Consider the following 17,785-nt stretch of genomic DNA (forward strand, 5'->3'; position numbering starts at 1 on the left):
ACTTTGTTTAAACTGCAAGTGTGGATTCTACAAAACTGAATCTGTACTGCACAGTAATTTGATCCAACTTTTGGGTTCTCTGGCCTTTCTGGTCTCATCTTCCTCCCCTCCCCTCCCCTCCCCTCCCCTCCCCTCCCCTCCCCTCCCCTCCCCTCCCCTCCCCTCCCCTCCCCTCCCCTCCCCTCCCCTCCCCTCCCCTCCCCTCCCCTCCCCTCCCCTCCCCTCCCCCTTCCTTTTTTTTCTGTCTGATCCACTAGATATTTCTTGATAGGATCTATGACAGCTCATTTTTTGAAACAGCACTGTTCAGTAACTATTTTTTCAGTGCAATGGGTGAAATGCAAATAAATTGTAATATGCCTGGGTATTGAGTTTTATGATCTATATATGCCAGTTGTTAGCATTATAGTGCCAATATTTATTAATAGAAGCAAGGAATTATTTTCATGAAATGTGGAAGTATTTGAAAAATATTTTCTTCATTTCCCACTTAGGATTCCATTTGCCCATCTTGTAGGAAATCCAGCACAAGTAAGCCACGGTCAGTGAGTGGAAGGGGAAGAATCAAGTAGGGCTGGGTTTCACTCAAGGCCAGATACAAAGTTAGCAAAGAGAGATCAGATGCAGAGAGATCAGAACACCCTTCTGAAAGTGAAATTGTGGATGCAAGTTTGGGTCTGAAATTATGAATTTGGTTGGTTTGGAGAGATTGGGATCTAAGACAGGAAAGGGGATGGAGATGTTGATGAAACTTTGTAAAGTGTTGGTGTGTGCTTGGTGTGCAGTCAGATCATAAGGATATTAACAGGGTAGCTTGGTAAGCAGGTGGATGGTGATAGATAGGAGAGGGAACGGCAATCAAGCTTATTCGGGTCCATGGGGAGTGCTTAAAAAAGGTAGTTAGGGTTCATGTTTCCTCCCCGCTCCCACTCACCCTCTTACCCAGGTTCAACTGGACAGTTTACTGAAAGGTTTGGGTAGCCAAACTTGCCACTGTTGAGAATGGAACACTTTAAAATTATGATATACATTTAAATTAAGGATCTGCCCTCTAAGAGAAGATTTGTCAGTGTCCCCTCTAAACTGGAATAAGAACTAGGTGTCTGAGTGGGTTCACATTTTAAATATTTAATGCGGCTTTCTTGCCCATTTGCTTAACACATTTGCATGTCCTCTGCAGACATCTTGCATCCTTCACACTTTCCTAATATGATCTCTTTTTAGGCCATATTCTATGATGTGTGAGGGAATATTCTAAAATACTTTAATTTTGATATTAACCGAATACCATAACTCAACATATTTCTTTTATCCATGGGGGCAGCTGTGTGCAAGAAACTACATTGATTATAGTGGTGATGCAAACTATGGGGTTTCCAGTTCGTAATGAAATCTTTGCCAGGACGTTCTGTGAATTTTATAGACATCAAGGAATCCTGATCCATTGGAAAGAAATTATTTTTGTTTTGTTAGCACTTCATCTAAATCTTGGTCATTTATTTTTCTTTTGCTAACCTATTTTTGTTGGTTTTGTTTTGCAAATTAACAAGACTTACTTTCTTTAGACAGGGGATTGGAATTGGTTAAAAGAATTATACCAAAGGCTTGTAGATCCAAAATGGCAGAGGAAAAAAAAGAGCAGAGAACATTTTTATCAGAAAGCAATTCTGTCCAAATTTCTCTACTATAGGTGAGTGTGCATTTTAACATGAGTTAATAGCTTGTAAGTATTAATCTTAGTTCACATTAATATGTCTGTAATATAAAACTTCTTGAGTTATTTAAGAGGAGTGTTTTTGTTTTGATTAATCTACAAAAGCTGGGCTTGAGGCATTGGCTAAATATAGTTGTGTGCAGTACAAAATGAAATGCATTCTGGTCTGGGGATTCAGTTCTTTCCTAGTTAAATATTTTATTGTCAAAAAAAAGTCAATTAAGATACTTTTAGGGCTGATAAAATGATTAGTTGGAGAATTTTACTTCTGTAACATAAGAATGTGAGAAAATAAGTTTTAAAAAAAAACGTTCAGCCCCCTCATGCCTGTTCTGCCATTCATTAGGACTAAGGTTGATCTTTTACCTCGGCCCACTTTCCTGTACTAATCCTGCATCCGTTGATCCACTTAAGATCTAAAGATCTATCCATCTCTGACTTGGATGTATTCGGAAACGCAGCATTCACAGCTTTATTCAGCAAAGAGCAAAGATTCACTATTCTCTCTGAAGAAATTTCTTCTCACGTCAGCCCTGAATGGCTGAAACCTAATTCTGAGACTGACGTGTGGTTCTAGACATCCCAGCCAGGTAAACATATTCCCTGCATCTACTTGGTTAAGCCCTGTGAGACATTTCCATAAGATATTTTCTTGTTTTTCTAAACATAGAGAATATAGGGTCAGTTTGCTTAATCTCTTCTCAATGAATGATTTCCTTGCAGCCCTCTCCTCCCAGCCATTCCAGAAATCAATCAGTGAACTTTTTGTTCTCCCTCTATTGCAAGTATGTCCTTCCCTGGATAGGGAAACCAGACCTTTACGCAGGATTTCAAGTGCTTGTAGGGCCTTGATAGATAGGGTACTGATTCAGGATCTGGGCCCAAAATGTCGACCATTCCTCTGCCCCCGCTGATGCTGCCAGACCTGTTGATTTCCTTCAGTTTGTTTTCTGTCCACTTTCCTGCCCAGTTTATACATCCCTTAGACTTTTGGCACCAAAGGAAACCATTAGGCTCAACTTTGAATAGACTTAATGACTAGAACATAGAACAGTACTGCACAATACAGGGCCTTTGGCCCACAATGTTGTGCTGACCTTTAAACCTTGCCTAAGACTGTCTAATGCCTTCCTCCCACATACCCCTCTATTTTAAATTCCTCCTTATGCTTATCCAGTAATCTCTTGAATGTACCTGCCTCCACCACTGCCCCAGGCAGCGCATTCCATGCCCCAACCACTCTCTGGGTAAAAAACCTTCCTCTGATATCTCCCTTGAACTTCCCACCCATTACTTTAAAACCATGCCCTCTTATATTGAGCATTGGTGCCCTGGGAAAGAGGCGCTGGCTGTCCACTCTATCTATTCCTCTTAATATTTTGACTAGGCATTCATTGTTTCCAGGGACAGAGATGAAATAAAGAAATTTCTCGCTTCAGTCTTAGTTTGAGACTATGGTATGTTCTGGAAAATTGGCCTCTTCGAATCAGCTCTGACAATTACTTTTCGATTCTTGAGCATCTTGCTGAGATTGCCAGTCATTCTTCTAAATAGAGAATACATTGTGAATCTTGCTCAACTCCCTCATTTACAGTTATCAGTTTGGCAAATAAATTATGCACATTATCCAAGACAAATGTATCCTTAAAGTATAGAGAATAAAGACTGCACACAAGGCTTTGATATAATCTTGCTAAAATCTCATATGATTGCAGCAAGGCTTCCATTCTTTTGTATTCAGCCCCCTTTGAATATAGCCTAAAATGCTATTTGCCTTCCTAATTGCTTCCTAAAACTGTTTACTTTCTACATTTTATGAACCAACATATCATGATGTACTGTACAACACATTGATCTTTTGCACCAAAGAGAATGACTTCATGGTTATTTTCACATCTTCCATTTGGCTCACTCATTTAATCAATCTGCAGTCTCTTTATTAGACTATTTATGTCTATTGTGCAGCTTGTTATGACTTTGAATGAGCCGCATGGAGACTGGAGTTATAGATGTAAAAGGTCTTTGTTCAGCACAAACATGAGGAGACCTGGTGGGAAAATCTTGTGGTAGAATCTCCCTGAACTTAAAGGATATAATGTCTTGATGTACATTAAGTACAGTGATAACCACAGGTGATTAAATATGTTACAATTGCCTAGTTTACTTCAATATTTTGGGTGTTGTTGAATGGTTTCATAGAAATACACATTTACAATAGGAGCATATGTTAACTAACAAGACCAACTCAGATGTGCTAAGTTGCAAAATAGCCAGTATGGATCCTTCCTCGATCTTTGTTCCAATGGTGCAAAATATCTTGGGTCAAGATGCCTGATGCCTGGTTTAATGCAGGCCAATTTACTGGTTTCAGTAGGCCCTATTTTCTGTACATTTGGTCAATGCAAGTGAGTATGTTTCATGGTCATGTCAGTTTCCAAAGCACATCTCTTAAATGGACTCCCGTTGTGAGTCAGTAGTCTGCTCTTTTCACTGACAGTTACACAGCTGTTCTTGTAGTTTCACGACTGATATAAAACTTCTAGGTTACATTTGAAGATGGTTTGAAGGCTGGTTCTCATTTGCATTAAATGGCTACTATCCTGTAAACTCAATTATAGCTGTTTCTCCCTAACATTGCTCACTTTCCCACCTAGCTCTGTATAATCAACAAACTTCAACTCCTTACATCCTTGCCTTTAATAATTTATATTAATAATTCTGCTGAAAAGCTGAGAAATCGATCCTTATCACTAAGGTGTTAACAGTCTGCCAACATTATGATCTCGGGAGTATAGTACGTCACAAGAAAAGTATTATTTTTGCTGAAAAGGAGTAATTCTACTGTGAATTCTTTTCCTTGAAAGTTGAAGGGCATATCGCTTGTTTACTGTGTGAATAGATGTTAATGGTGTAATTGTGTCATCATGTTGATGTTGGTGATATGCCTATGTCCATAATGCAGAAAAGGCTGTGAGTGCTGCAAAAATATAGTCTATCCAAACCAGCACACACCTACATGAATCATTTTTCAACCAACAAATGTGGTGTAATCACATCTCAATCAATTCTCATGTTGGCACCAAACAATTGTTATTATGGTTTATCACCAAAGCTAAAGTGATATCTGTGTGTTGCAATAATTCACAGGGTGAAACCCCAGAATGTTAAAATAATTTGTATGAGAAAAATGTAAACCCGCATCTCAAACTGATTATAACACAATTTGATTCAGAGTTTGTGGCACTTTCTGCCAAAGGTTAATGTTTTTTTTAATTTTAAAGAATTTGCAAACTATTAGAGGTAATAAGCCATGATTAATCATTGATATACATAAATATTGTTGAAACATAATATAACAATACCCAGTAGAAGCCTGAAATAGTACACATATAATATTTCAAGAAATGTATTGATTTGATTTTAAAAATAAATAAATTGGAAGATAACCAGTATGTTTAATTCAGTAATTGGTTTACTAAACTAAACTGAGTACACTGAGATTCTGTTCATGTAGAAATATTTGAGATGTGGAGGAAAACTTTCAGTGTACAATACAGCGCAATCATAATTTTTGGATGAGCGATTTTATCATTTTATTTAACACAGCTTAAAAATTCTCCCTCCATTAATTCTTTTAATCACAATGTGTCATAGTCTCAAGTACAATAATAGTAATGGAGATTTTACTTTAAGGATGGAAATTCCTGTAAAATTTGACTGACTTCTTGTTGAGTGACTGGACTCTCAATTAATTTTCAAAGGTAATAAATGTTACATTTTCTTGTACAGATAATGGGCCAAATCATGCTGGACCCACTGTTTTACAAGACATGTCACCTAAGGTGCCCATGTGTCTGGACTTACCTTTCTTTAGATAGGGAGGATGGAACACTTGACCCTGCGTACCAACAGGCACCAGCACAGTTCAGTACATTCTGATGTCTAGACCTCGGGTATCATATCCTGAGACTCTGGCCTTGGAATGCACTGACAGCATCTTAATTGTTGTCATAGGCTTTTGATCTATTTCTAAACATTTTTAAAAACTGGTAAGGTAGATTAAATAAGGTAGATTGAAATAAAAAATAATTACGTCAAAGTAAAATAAACATTATTAACTATTTTCTCCACATGGTCAGTGACTCTATCAAATGCGTGGGCTGCCATTTGTACACCAACTTCTTCAGGTATACAGCTGCATCAGGCCCTTTATTCCAGGGCTCATTGGACTCCGTGTTGAATCCAGCAGCAGAGCATAAGTGCTGATGTTGGCTGAGACACTGTGGCAAAACCACCAATTTTTAATTAGTTCAATCTGGCCTAAGCTTTACCCTGTAAATGTTTATTTTTGTTTAATGATTTAGAAAAAAAATTGTGATATTTCGTGTGAATTAAATATACTTCATGATATTTAATTTGCATCGCAGATATTTTTTGTTACAACTTGGTTTTCGATTTATCTAGAATGTTATCAGCTTTTTGCAGATATAATATTCTTTCAAATAATTTTAGCATCAATGGGGATTGTGCAGCAGAAGCAGTTCCAACTCCGATAGCACAGCCCACTGACACACAGTCCCAGGAAAACCAAATAGAAGTAGAGGAGTCCTCATGGCCTGCACCTCTGAGAGCCCCTGCTTCTGTCCCTGAAGATGAAAATCCTCAAGAACAGGTAGACTTATTTAGTCTTTGTGAATACATTTCCTAAGGTGAAACTAAATGAAGGTGTTGAGTAGGTTTTTTAAAAAAACATGTTACTAGTTGTTAAATCTGGTTAAGAGAAAATATTTTAATAAGTGTTGATAATATTTACAACCCAAATTTGTAATATTTAGTGGATTTCTTTAAAACTTGGATTGGAAGTATAATCACCAGGCAACCTGTGGCAAAAGTCATTGATAAAGGGTATTAAACCATCGTTTATTTCTGTTGTAGAATTATTGAGTCAAGCATATTTTCTATGACGGTCATGTGGGTAATTTCCCTTTCCAACTAGAATACTTTAGATAAATGTTTGTAATCTTTTGGATGGAGTTACAAATTGAATAATCAAAATGGTATAAAAATTGAAAGTTCTGAATCTATTTCTGCACATCATGATTTAAGCATAATTCCTTAGGAAATTAACATTTACTAATCCCACTACATTTTAATAGTACAGATGTCGTAGCTAGTACTTTCCTTAAATTGCTTCAAAATTATTCAAAAGATTAAAAGACCAGCCCTCTTCTGCATGATATTCTAATATGAATGCAACCTTCTAAATGAAACTTGCCACTCCAGTATCTATTGAACTGTATTCCTGAGGCATGAAGGTTAAGTTTATACTAATGTATTACAGTGGAGTCTTGAAGATCAGTTTCAATTATTTTTATATTGGATTCTATGGAGTGTCTACAAAATGTTTGTGCATTACTGGCATTCTGTTACTGGATTTGAGTTTAATTGCCACAGTGCTGAGTACTGTATTTTCAGTGATAGACATTTGGTGGGAGGAGGTCTAAATTTTGTATTTCTCAAGCAATTGGAGGTAATTGCAATTTAAGATGGGAAAATGGACTTGTGCTTGAAAGCACAATCTAAATTTTAATCTGATATAGGGACTGATGATTCAGCAAGTATTCTAATTGTATTATATTAATATGAAATAATAACTACATTGGGAAATGATGGAGAGTTCTTTGGAACCTGATCTTAAGTAGGCTCTACTGTGTTAATATTTTAACACTTTTCAAATGATTAAATAGTGTGTGTATTGGGTAAAAATATACATGCTTGCACTTTTTGCAGGGGAATGTTCCTCTGGGAGCCACATATGTATTAGAGCAGGTGGCCTCTACCCCGAAAGAACAAAACCTGACTACTTTTTTGAATGAAGGGGAAAACAGTCAGGTATGGTGAAGATGACCATTTCCAATAAATTCCCTAAACAAAGGGAACTTTTATAATAGGTCCTGATTGGCATTTTTAATAGATCAAATTGGTACTGTTATTTTTGTTAGCCTTTACCATGATAACTGATTTTGTTTGTTTCCTTTATTCAATATTCTATCTTAAAACTAAATAAATTTTAATAACATGTTTCTTATTCTAAAGGGGCTAAAAAATGATTTTGTAAGGAATATTCTATGGACGTTTGAAGACATTCACATGCTCGTGGGTTCAAATATGCCTATTTTTGGTGGTGGAAAATATCCAGCTGTCAGCTTAAGACTCAGGTAAATCCTAATATCGAAAGCAATTCTTTTTATGGATTTTCTGTTCTCCTGCTCCTGGAGATGTTAAAGATATTTGATGTCAATTTGCAAAAAAAAAATCCACACACATGAAAAGAAATGCTGTATGTAGGTGCTGGCCTTTCCCCAGTGCCTTATTTGTGTATGAAGGTGAATGTTGGCAAATTACAAATCCTGATGATTTTTCACCCTTGAACTTCTGTGCTGAGGCAAATTGTAGCTCCTTAACTAGAACTGGAAAAGTAAACAGCCAGCTGGGATTTGGTCTGACAACCTTCCAGGATTATTTTTTTAAGTTTTTTTGTTGTTGTATTAACTTGCAAGGCAAAGGATTTTTAAACAATCTAATGATCATAACACTATTCTGTACAACTTGGTACAAATGTTGACACGAGAGACTTCAGGTGCTGGAAATCTGGAGCAACATAAAGTGGTGGAGCAACTCAGTGGGCCAGGCAGCATCTATGGAGGGAAATGGACAGTCAAAGTTTTGGCTCGGGACCCTTCATCAGGACTCTGAAGGGTCTCGACCCACAACGCCGACTGTCCATTTCCCTCCATAGATGCTGCCTGACCTGCTGAGTTCCTTCAGCTTTTCGTGTGTTGATACAAATGTTATTGTGCTCATTTGAATTCCCCAAAGTTTAAGTTTGCAAATAGATTAGTTTGTTAACTTGTGTCTATGATTGCCAGCTGGGTTTGAAGTAGATATTTATTCATATTTATGAAGTTTTTTTTAGAGACTTTTGAAGAGCTGCGATATGACTGGGACTTCCAAAAGATCTAGTTCACACTAGCGTATGTTTAAAACAAAAATACATGAAAAGATATATATGTATAAAGAAGTTATTCCTGTTTTCTGATGCTTTGTTTTTACTTTTTTTTAGAGATAGCAACAAACCAATTAATATATTGACGGGGATTGATTATTGGTTAGATAATCTAATGTGCAATGTTCCAGAGCTTGTCATGTGCTTTCACGTTAATGGGATTGTACAGGTAAAAACACTTTTCTTTATGGGAAAATATTCTTTGCTTTTAGTCCAATTACCTTTTTTTATGTTTAAAGTGATCAACCTGAGGAAGCAATAAAACATTTTTATCATACTCCAGGAAAGTTGAGGATTCAAAAATTCCAGTAATTGTGATGACAAGAATGCTCTGAATATCTTTCTATCAAAAATAACTTGTGTGTTCTCTTTGTCTTTTGAAATTGACTACTGTACTGTAGATTATGAAACATTATTTCTACCACTCTATTTGATTAACTTTTGGTTAACTTTTGGTTAACTTTTCTCTGATAGGGAAATTAGTTAAAAGGAAAAAGTCATTCTTGAACCTTGATCCATTGATTCTCAGCAGTATAAATAAAACTCAAATGTCTTGAATGCAGAGAGGGTGATAAAGTTTAGTTCTAAAACATTCTGGTTACACTAATCCATAAAAGATTTTATGCTTGTGATTATGCAAGATCTTGAAAAGAAACTGATCAGTTTTCCTATTGATTTTATAGTTCAGTTTTGAGTGCAGTTTGCTCCTAGGGTTTTGTCTTAAAACACAATAGCAACCATTCATGTCATCTTCCCTGTTCTGGCATGTTCTCCCACCTCCATCACCTGCCTCTGAAGTTTATTTCCACCAAAATTCATTTTTGCATTTTCCTGCATCTCCTCTTCAAATCATACTGATGTTTTTAATTTCTCTTCTGCCTAGCCTACTTAATTGATGCTGGCACTTTTTCCTTCCCCATCACCCAAATCGTAGCAGAAATTTGGGATGCTTTTATGCACTGTACAGAGGAATTTAATCTAAAATTCAATATATGGCAGTTCTTTGTACATAGGTCTTAGTTTTTCTGAAATATCTTCAAGTATTTGTTATTATGTCAGCTAGTATGCAAAGTGAGTTTTGTATCATGTGCAAAATTCATTTGTGCACCTGCACAAAAGCAGTCCTTAAGATTCTTAGGGGACCTGGTCCATGGCTGTTGACACAAGAATCTCCCTCAGCTTGATCCTTGCTTTAAGCATTCTTCACTGTTCTTGTGTCCTACAAATAAGTCATTTTCCAAGTTTCCCATCATCACAACCAATTTTCCAGTCCAAACACATCTCCAATTCTTTGTTGTACCTGAGCCCACAATATTCCTCTGTACCATTTGATCTCTCTCACCTGTTCCATTTACTCCACTACTTGCCTGCTTTCCATTACAGATTTACAAGTGGAAGGGCTAGAGAGGATTGCTTCTGTGTTGGTGTGCAAGGCTTGCACTAATGAGTGATACCTTAGGCCACATGTAATAGAGTATTATTGCTTGGGGGCTGTCCACATAATTGGCTCAGCACCTATTTAATGCATCTTGGGGTACACAGGAGTCACTTGGCTGCTGTTTTCTATTTGCCTCTTATTACTGCTGTTATGAATAATCCATTTTAAGTAATGCATAACCCATAGTGAGATTGCCAAGGTGGAAAGTACCTTGCTTTCACTTATTTTTAACCACGCGAGGTAGTAATGTTTCCAAACAATTAACCCGAGATAACGTACAAATGTGGCATTTGTACGTTATGTTCCAATTGTATAAAAATTGATAGCCAGTTTAGATGTCTTCTTGTTTAAACTATTTAAAATTTTTTTTTTACAAGCAGTGTGTAGTGACATTACAATTTTTTCCTATTCCAGCTTTTAATTAGTTTTATAACTTTTTTTTAACATAGCGATATGAAATGATAAAGACAGAAGACATCCCCAATTTGGATAATTCCAGCTTCTCCACAAAAGTGGTTAAGGATATTGCTCAGAATATACTATCATTTCTAAAAGCAAATTGTACTAAAGAAGGACATACATATTGGCTTTTTAAAGGTGAGCTTTGAGAATTGGATTAGAATCCCGTATCTTTTTAAAGATAATATTATGCAGACTATATATGTTTTCATGTTATGTATTGATTTATATATTATTAATTTTCAATTTTTTTTGAGTTGAGCTGCTTATTAATTTCCAGCAATGTTGTGCATTAATTTTTACATCCTCCAAACCATACAATTGTGTTCTAACTTTTTAAATTTGCATTTCTCTATTCTCCAATTTGCTTTGAAAACGCAGTTGTGTTTCTGTTCCTTCATGTCTCTTGCCCATTGTTGTCTGAAATCATTGTACCTTTGTTCCAGGTAGTGGGTGAGAAGGCAAGGTTTTACTGCATCTTGTTTTAATTGGCCTTGTAAAAACAAAATGTTTTTAACATCAATGCTTTTTTTAACCCCCTTTTCCCTTCATCTCGCATTTGTAACTATTGTCTGGAGAGGACAATTTCCAACTCATGTTTGCCTATCCAGCTTTGATTTGTTGTTTTAGATGTATGAGTATTCAAGTTATAGGAATCTGATGTAATGTAATTTACTCCAGGGTATACCTCCTCAATTTACAAAACTTTTTCACTTATAATAAACATTCCTTAATGCCAGCCCAGAGAGAACTATAGTCAGTAGTTGTAGACAATAGGAACCATTAATAAACAAGTACCAACCTTTGACCTATATCTGTTGTATCCTACACTGACATATGTAATCAATGGCAATTGAAATTACAGAAGTAGTTGTATCAGCAAAATCAGTCCATTAGGTTGACAGCTGTACTATGTTAGCATGGTTGCCTTGAGCAGATCGTAGTCACTTGGCCTCATGCGTTCCACTTAGCGTAAAACTAGCCATGGTATTAACATAGACCATTTTTGAAATTGACTATAAAGATACAAATAGACCCCTGTAGGGACATCATTTGGAGACTACGTTCATCTCAATGGATAATAAAATTGTTCAAGGGTTCAAGGCAGCCAAAGGTCTCCTTGCTATTCCCCTTGAAGGCAATGCTGAGGATGACTCGGTATTAGCATCTCTTAATCTACTACTCGGAGAGCCTAGAGACGCAAGAGATTGCAGATGCTGGAATATGGAAGAACTCATTGGATCAAGCAGCATCTGTAGGGGGTGGGAGGGAATTGTTGACTTTTTGGGCTGATATCCTGCGTCTGGATCCAGGGTTTCAATTGGAAATATCAACTATTCCTTTTCCCTCACAGATGCTGCTTGAGCTGCTGAGTTCCTCCAGGAGGTTATTTGTTACTCAGAGAACCTAAGGGCTTTAAGGGAATGTTCAAAGGCCAATCTTCCACTGGTGTGGCAATTTAAGAAAAAAAAAGTCTGGATGATGGTACTGCTCCTCCAAGATTATATATAGTTTTCCTTCTCCCTTCATCAAACAATGATTGTGTGAGCAATAATTTGGTCAACAGGGCCTTGCACAAAGTTAACAAAGCTTCTGGACATCTGCTTAACATTGGAGACGTGGTTGACAACATTCAAGCAGAATTTTTGTCCCATGACACCAGTTTGTTCTTACTACTAAAGTGCTATTACTTTAGTCAAGGCTTGCAATTGTAGCAATCATCGGGTATTTAATTTCAGTTTCAAGCAGCAATTCAGGAAGAGGAATAATACCAAGATAACTATAGACTACATCAGTGCCTCTTGGGATGATGTAAAGTTTGCAGCAATGAATAGTCTATAAAAAGGTTTTCAGGGGCATTCTGCTATGTCAAGAAATTGTTTGGCATCTTCAAAGATGCCAATTCCAACATGGAGCACTGCATTGGATGAGGCCACGTAATGGAATATTCTGTAGTTTAGTATAAAGAGTTTTATCAGACAAAAAGAGAGCTCTCCAGATGTCCACCAATGACACTTTTAAGCATAGGTTGTCAGCCACATAAGAACCATCACAGGAAGAACTCTTACCATCAACACTGCAGACTCCAGACTCAGATTTATCAGCACCTCCACCATCTTGCTGCAAAATTCATCACTACCATATGAAGATAAATTTAAAGGCCAGAGTAGACCACTTGCCCTTGAATCTGGTCTGACATAAAAAAAGAATGTGACTGATCTGATTTGTAACCTTGACTTTGCAATCTGCTTACTTGCACTAACCTTTCATCTCATTGTGTATCAAGAACATATCTACCTCTTAAAATATTCAAAGGCTTTGCTTCTGTTGCCCTTTTGAGGCAAATTTTTAAATATTCACAACTCTCAAAGTAAAAATTTCACCTCCATCTGTCTTGCATGAGTGATCCCTAAACCGTGACATCTAATTCTAGATTTTCCCTCAAAGGGTTCACCCTATCCTCAGGATGTATTGTGTTTCACTTGCTGTGTTCCCTGTAGGGCATGTTATGTGTAATTTTTATTATCTTAATACAACATATACTCAATATTTTTTATTTTGGATGCTACTGTGATGTATTTTATATTTTTAGGCTTTTGACTAACATACTTGACCAGCTTTTATATTGAGACTTAAGATAAATGCCATTTTGATTTGTGCATTTTTACATAATGCAATGTTTTCATGGATGTGAATCAATGAATGTCTGTGTAAATATGAATAGTCATGCCAAATCGATGTTTTTGTCATCTCTAGCAAGTGGAAGTGATATTGTAAAACTCTATGATCTGACAACACTTTGTGAAGAAACAACTGAAGACAAATATCAAAATCCTTTCACAATGCCCGTGGCAGTCTTGCTGTACAAGTAAGTTTTCAATTCCTTCTAATTATCTGAGGCTTAACTTAAAGGACCTTAATGGTTTGGAACATTGAAGAGAACAATTCAGCTCAAAATTTCTATGTCAGGTTTTTTTTTACTGGAGTAATCCAATCTAATCTAATTTCCTTATTTCCCAATCTACTTTTGAAGATTATCAACTCTGGTAGCTCACTATGTTTAGCAATTATCTTTTTACTGATCTTGACTCTCGTGGTGGTTTCCTTGTATTGAATGGCCTTCTATCATCCTTTCATTTGGTTTAGAAAGTTCTCTATACCATCATCATGAGGCTCTTCCATATATTTTGCCTTAATGATTTTGCACTGGTTGATGAAAAGGTATTGAGTTGGAGGCCAAGTATGAGAATTATCCCCATAATTCTTTTGCAAAACCAGTGCATTAATGTTCTTTGCAGATTGATTGGTGAAAGTTTTCACACTGCAATGTTATAATTATTCTTATGGTAATCAATTTCTCAATCACTTTCTTGAACTTCCACTTAAACTTTATGTAACTTGAATATCCTAGTCCATATATTTAAACCTCCAAATCCAGGTAAGTGTTGAATGACTGCTCATCCATAAATTATACATTTCACCATGGAAAACATATTTGCAGCCAGTTACACACTTGAATTCATTAATCTACAAAGTGAAAATTGTGGGCTTTATGCCTTTTGACAGCAATTCCATTGAATGTCTTTAATTGTGAAGGTAGTGCAGAAATATACATTTTTGTGGTTTGGATTTTGTATATACTTCAGATAGGACTTTGAGCAGAATGTTTCAAAATGAAGTTGTACCAAATATCTGAATGTCTTCTAGACAACAATCTATCTGGGATAATTTAAATAATATGAAATATGGATGGACATATTTTGCCATTCTAATCTCAATATTTTCTTGTTTTTTTTTAAAAAGCCTGTCTGAAAATGTCAGCGAAACAAAAATGGGCAAATGGAAGATGAATGGGTGATGTTTTAAAAATGGGTTTGGTGACTGAGTAAGGAGTTTATTGTTTGAACAGATGGCTCAAAGGAAAATAGGTGGTGTGAGATAAAGTGGATCTTGCTGTGATGACAACTAGGGATCAGCAGTGTCAGAATAGAACTCTTGAGATTGCTGGCCATGTTTTCCTAACACTTCCAACCAAAGAAAATTTTGCTGCCTGTAGTTTATGGCTCTATTTCTGTAATATGTCATTGCCACCCACCAACCCTTCCACAAGATGGATTAAAACCAGACAAATAAAGTGGAAGTAATGTAAAGGAAGAAGGAGACAGGGAAGAAGCATTGACAGAAGGCCATAGTATCTAATTTATTACACACAGTACAGAACTGCATGAAATTTGCTTTTTGTTGAATAGTTGTTCAGCTTTGCAAACCAATCAAATGTACATTAACCAAGACTTTGCATGAACATATGTTATGGTTTACAGGGTTGCTAGCAACATGATGATGAAGAAAGTTCAGAACAGAAAGCATTACGGGATCATAAGGATGCTCTTGTTAAATTGCATTAAATTACTGGACAAAGAAAAACATCCCCAGGTAAAAATTATATTGTTTTGTATGTACTTTAATGGACATTGTAGACTCTGGAATTATTTTTAAAATTCTGCCATCAAAGTATTTAGCATACTGACCAATTTTAAGATCTATTATTTTTTGCAACAAAGCTACATTTTTTAAACCTGAAGCCATAAATGCCCATGTGCAATAGTACTCATTAAGCTACATCGCAAGTATTTGTGCATTGTATCCTGAGCTTCTCATAACTTCTGACAACCTTCATGAGATCGTAACAAAGAACCACACTGTTTTCCATGGGACTTAATTCTATTTTTAAACATCAATTATTATAACAGCTAGTTTGTATTTCAGGGATTTGAGGAGGGGAGGCAGACTTGGAGAGAACTGAAGTTTTTTTATGCCTGCTACCATACTAACAACCTACCTGAGGTTAATAAATATAGCATTGCTTCAATGTTTATACAATACTGATCTTCCAGGCATTTTGAGGAGAACTTAAAATTGATGGTCTTTAAATATGTTAAAAGCTAATTGGAGTTCCATTGCTTATAGTGAGTAAGTGAGAGAGCTTGGTAGTGCAGGGAAATCCCAACTTGGCTAGTAATTGAATAACAGAACCATGTGCATGGTAGATGAGTTGTGGGGTGAGAGTTTGCTGGCTGTCAAAGCTGCTAAGGGATAGATTGACCACTTGTGGTTGGAAAGGCCCTTGGGGATTAGCTAGGAGCTGGCTCCTCTCTGAGGCATACTAGCAGAAAGTGTGGTTGATAGCAATGGTGTTTGATCACGGGAAGATCTAATTCTGGGAAAAAAAACAAGAAAAATCTTGTACCAAAAATTAAGGATGGTTAAAGGTCTGAGCTTTGTAAGCTTTCTGGAAATGGATACTGTAATTATTTTGTTTGCAAGTTCTAAAATGTATCAGCTATTGGATGCTTTACACTTTGCATGATGCACTTTTCCCCTAGGATTATGGACAGTGTACACAGCTGCTTGTATTTTTTATAGTACCTTTCATGACATTGGGATATTCCAAAGCATTTTACAGACAATGAAATAGTTTGATGTAGAGATTATCAAATTGGATTGATGCAATTAATGACTTTGCGATGCAGCATTGTCAAAATCCTCTAAATAATGGATTGAAAATATTAAACATTTTATTGTTCAAGACTTGAGCAGAATTAAAAAGGAAATGCATTTCTATCCTATTGTTATTTCAACTAAAATTTCAGTTTGTGCAGATTATTGCTTCAGCCAATTATATGATCTCAGAACTTTTCCAACTGAATGAGCCACCAAAGCAAGATGAAAATGGATCAACCCTGAATGAAAATTCTGATGATAGTTACAGTGAAGATGAGGATCTTCCGGAGGACAGTGATGATAATGGTTCATTCAGCAATGGCTCTGATCCTTCAGATGATAGCAAAGCTGTTGCCGTCATTAGATCTGTTGGCGAGTTGTCTGTACCTGAAAAGTACAAATCAACACACCAGATAAGGGTATGAACAAATCTTTAATGTTTGTTGCAAGGAAATGTATATTCCAAACTTCTTGAATACTAATCAGAAGTGTAGATTATAATCAAAAGTAATGGATCACATTAATTGTTTATCTTCAGTAAAAAAAAATTATTGTCCAGATTCTCTTGAAACAGATTTGCTTACAGTGGGGACAAATGATATAACCCCAGAATAATATGATCATTAGTTTCAAAACGAATGAGATTGATTTTAAGTTGAGAATATTTTACACACACAGTTTTTTTTTGTTTTTAAGCCCAGCTGCGCCTTTCCAGTCTGTCATGACATGGAGGAACGTTGTAGAGTTGTTCTCAATTATGTTCTCGAGGTAACTTACTAGCTTGCATTTGTATTTTTTTTAAACAATCACTTTGTGTAAATGCTTGCATGTGTTTTTGATCTAGCTTTACATTTGTGCACATTTCACATACTTAATGTAAAAAAAAGTACTAGGCTTACCGAATGTCGGTAATGGAGCCTAGATCAATATTGGGGCATGGACTGGATTTGAACACTAATTTTCAGAGTTCCAGTTTTCTTTTGCAAAAAAAAGAATATTTTCTTTCAGTAAATATCCTTGCAGGCAGATTTGCTAGGGTGGTTCAGGAGGGTTTAAACTAGTTTGCGAGGGGGATGGGAACCAGAGGGGTAGGTCAGAGGAAGAAGTGGAAAAGTCAGATCTAACATGTAGAGAGGCTTTGAGGAAGGAGAAGCAGAGTACAGGGTATAAAAGTAGAAAGGTGGATGGGCTAAAGTGCATTTACTTAAATGCAAGAAGTATCAGGAATAAGGACGATGAACTGAGAGCTTGGATAAGTACATGGGACTATGATATTGTGGTTCTTGCAGAGACTTGGCTGTCACCAGGGCAGGAATATTCTTGGATTCTAGTGTTTTAAAAGGGATGGGGGGGGGGTTGTGGGGAGAGAAGAGGAGGAGGGGTGGTGTTACTGGTCAGGGATACTATTACGGCTGCAGAAAGGGTGGATAATGTAGAAGGATCCTCAGTATGGGTGGAAGTTAGGAAGGTGAAAGGAGCAGTTCCTCTACTGGGAGTATTCTACAGGACCCCCGGTAGCAGCAGGGATACTGAGGAGCAGATTGGGAGGCGGATTTTGGAAAGGTGCAAGAATAACAGGGTTGTTATCATGGGAGACTTCAACTTC

General features: G+C 36.5%; 1 protein-coding gene across 4 annotated transcripts in view; it reads left to right on the forward strand.

The window, feature by feature from the left end:
* Positions 1-17,785, forward strand: part of edrf1 (erythroid differentiation regulatory factor 1) — a 53,783-nt gene that overhangs the window by 11,819 nt on the left and 24,179 nt on the right. The window contains exons 5-14 of one of the 4 annotated variants that reach the window (XM_052027270.1): positions 1,566-1,690; positions 6,227-6,386; positions 7,505-7,606; positions 7,811-7,932; positions 8,838-8,949; positions 10,668-10,815; positions 13,435-13,546; positions 15,000-15,111; positions 16,329-16,598; positions 16,858-16,947. In XM_052027270.1, coding sequence (XP_051883230.1) covers positions 1,566-1,690; positions 6,227-6,386; positions 7,505-7,606; positions 7,811-7,932; positions 8,838-8,949; positions 10,668-10,815; positions 13,435-13,546; positions 15,000-15,111; positions 16,329-16,598; positions 16,858-16,947 — 1,353 coding nt within the window. The remainder of the gene's footprint in view (positions 1-1,565; positions 1,691-6,226; positions 6,387-7,504; positions 7,607-7,810; positions 7,933-8,837; positions 8,950-10,667; positions 10,816-13,434; positions 13,547-14,999; positions 15,112-16,328; positions 16,599-16,857; positions 16,948-17,785) is intronic. The other 3 variants (XM_052027271.1, XM_052027272.1, XM_052027273.1) reach the window with 3 other exon arrangements.

This window comes from Pristis pectinata, chromosome 12, assembly GCF_009764475.1.
Source record: "Pristis pectinata isolate sPriPec2 chromosome 12, sPriPec2.1.pri, whole genome shotgun sequence".
NCBI classification, from domain to species: domain Eukaryota; kingdom Metazoa; phylum Chordata; class Chondrichthyes; order Rhinopristiformes; family Pristidae; genus Pristis; species Pristis pectinata.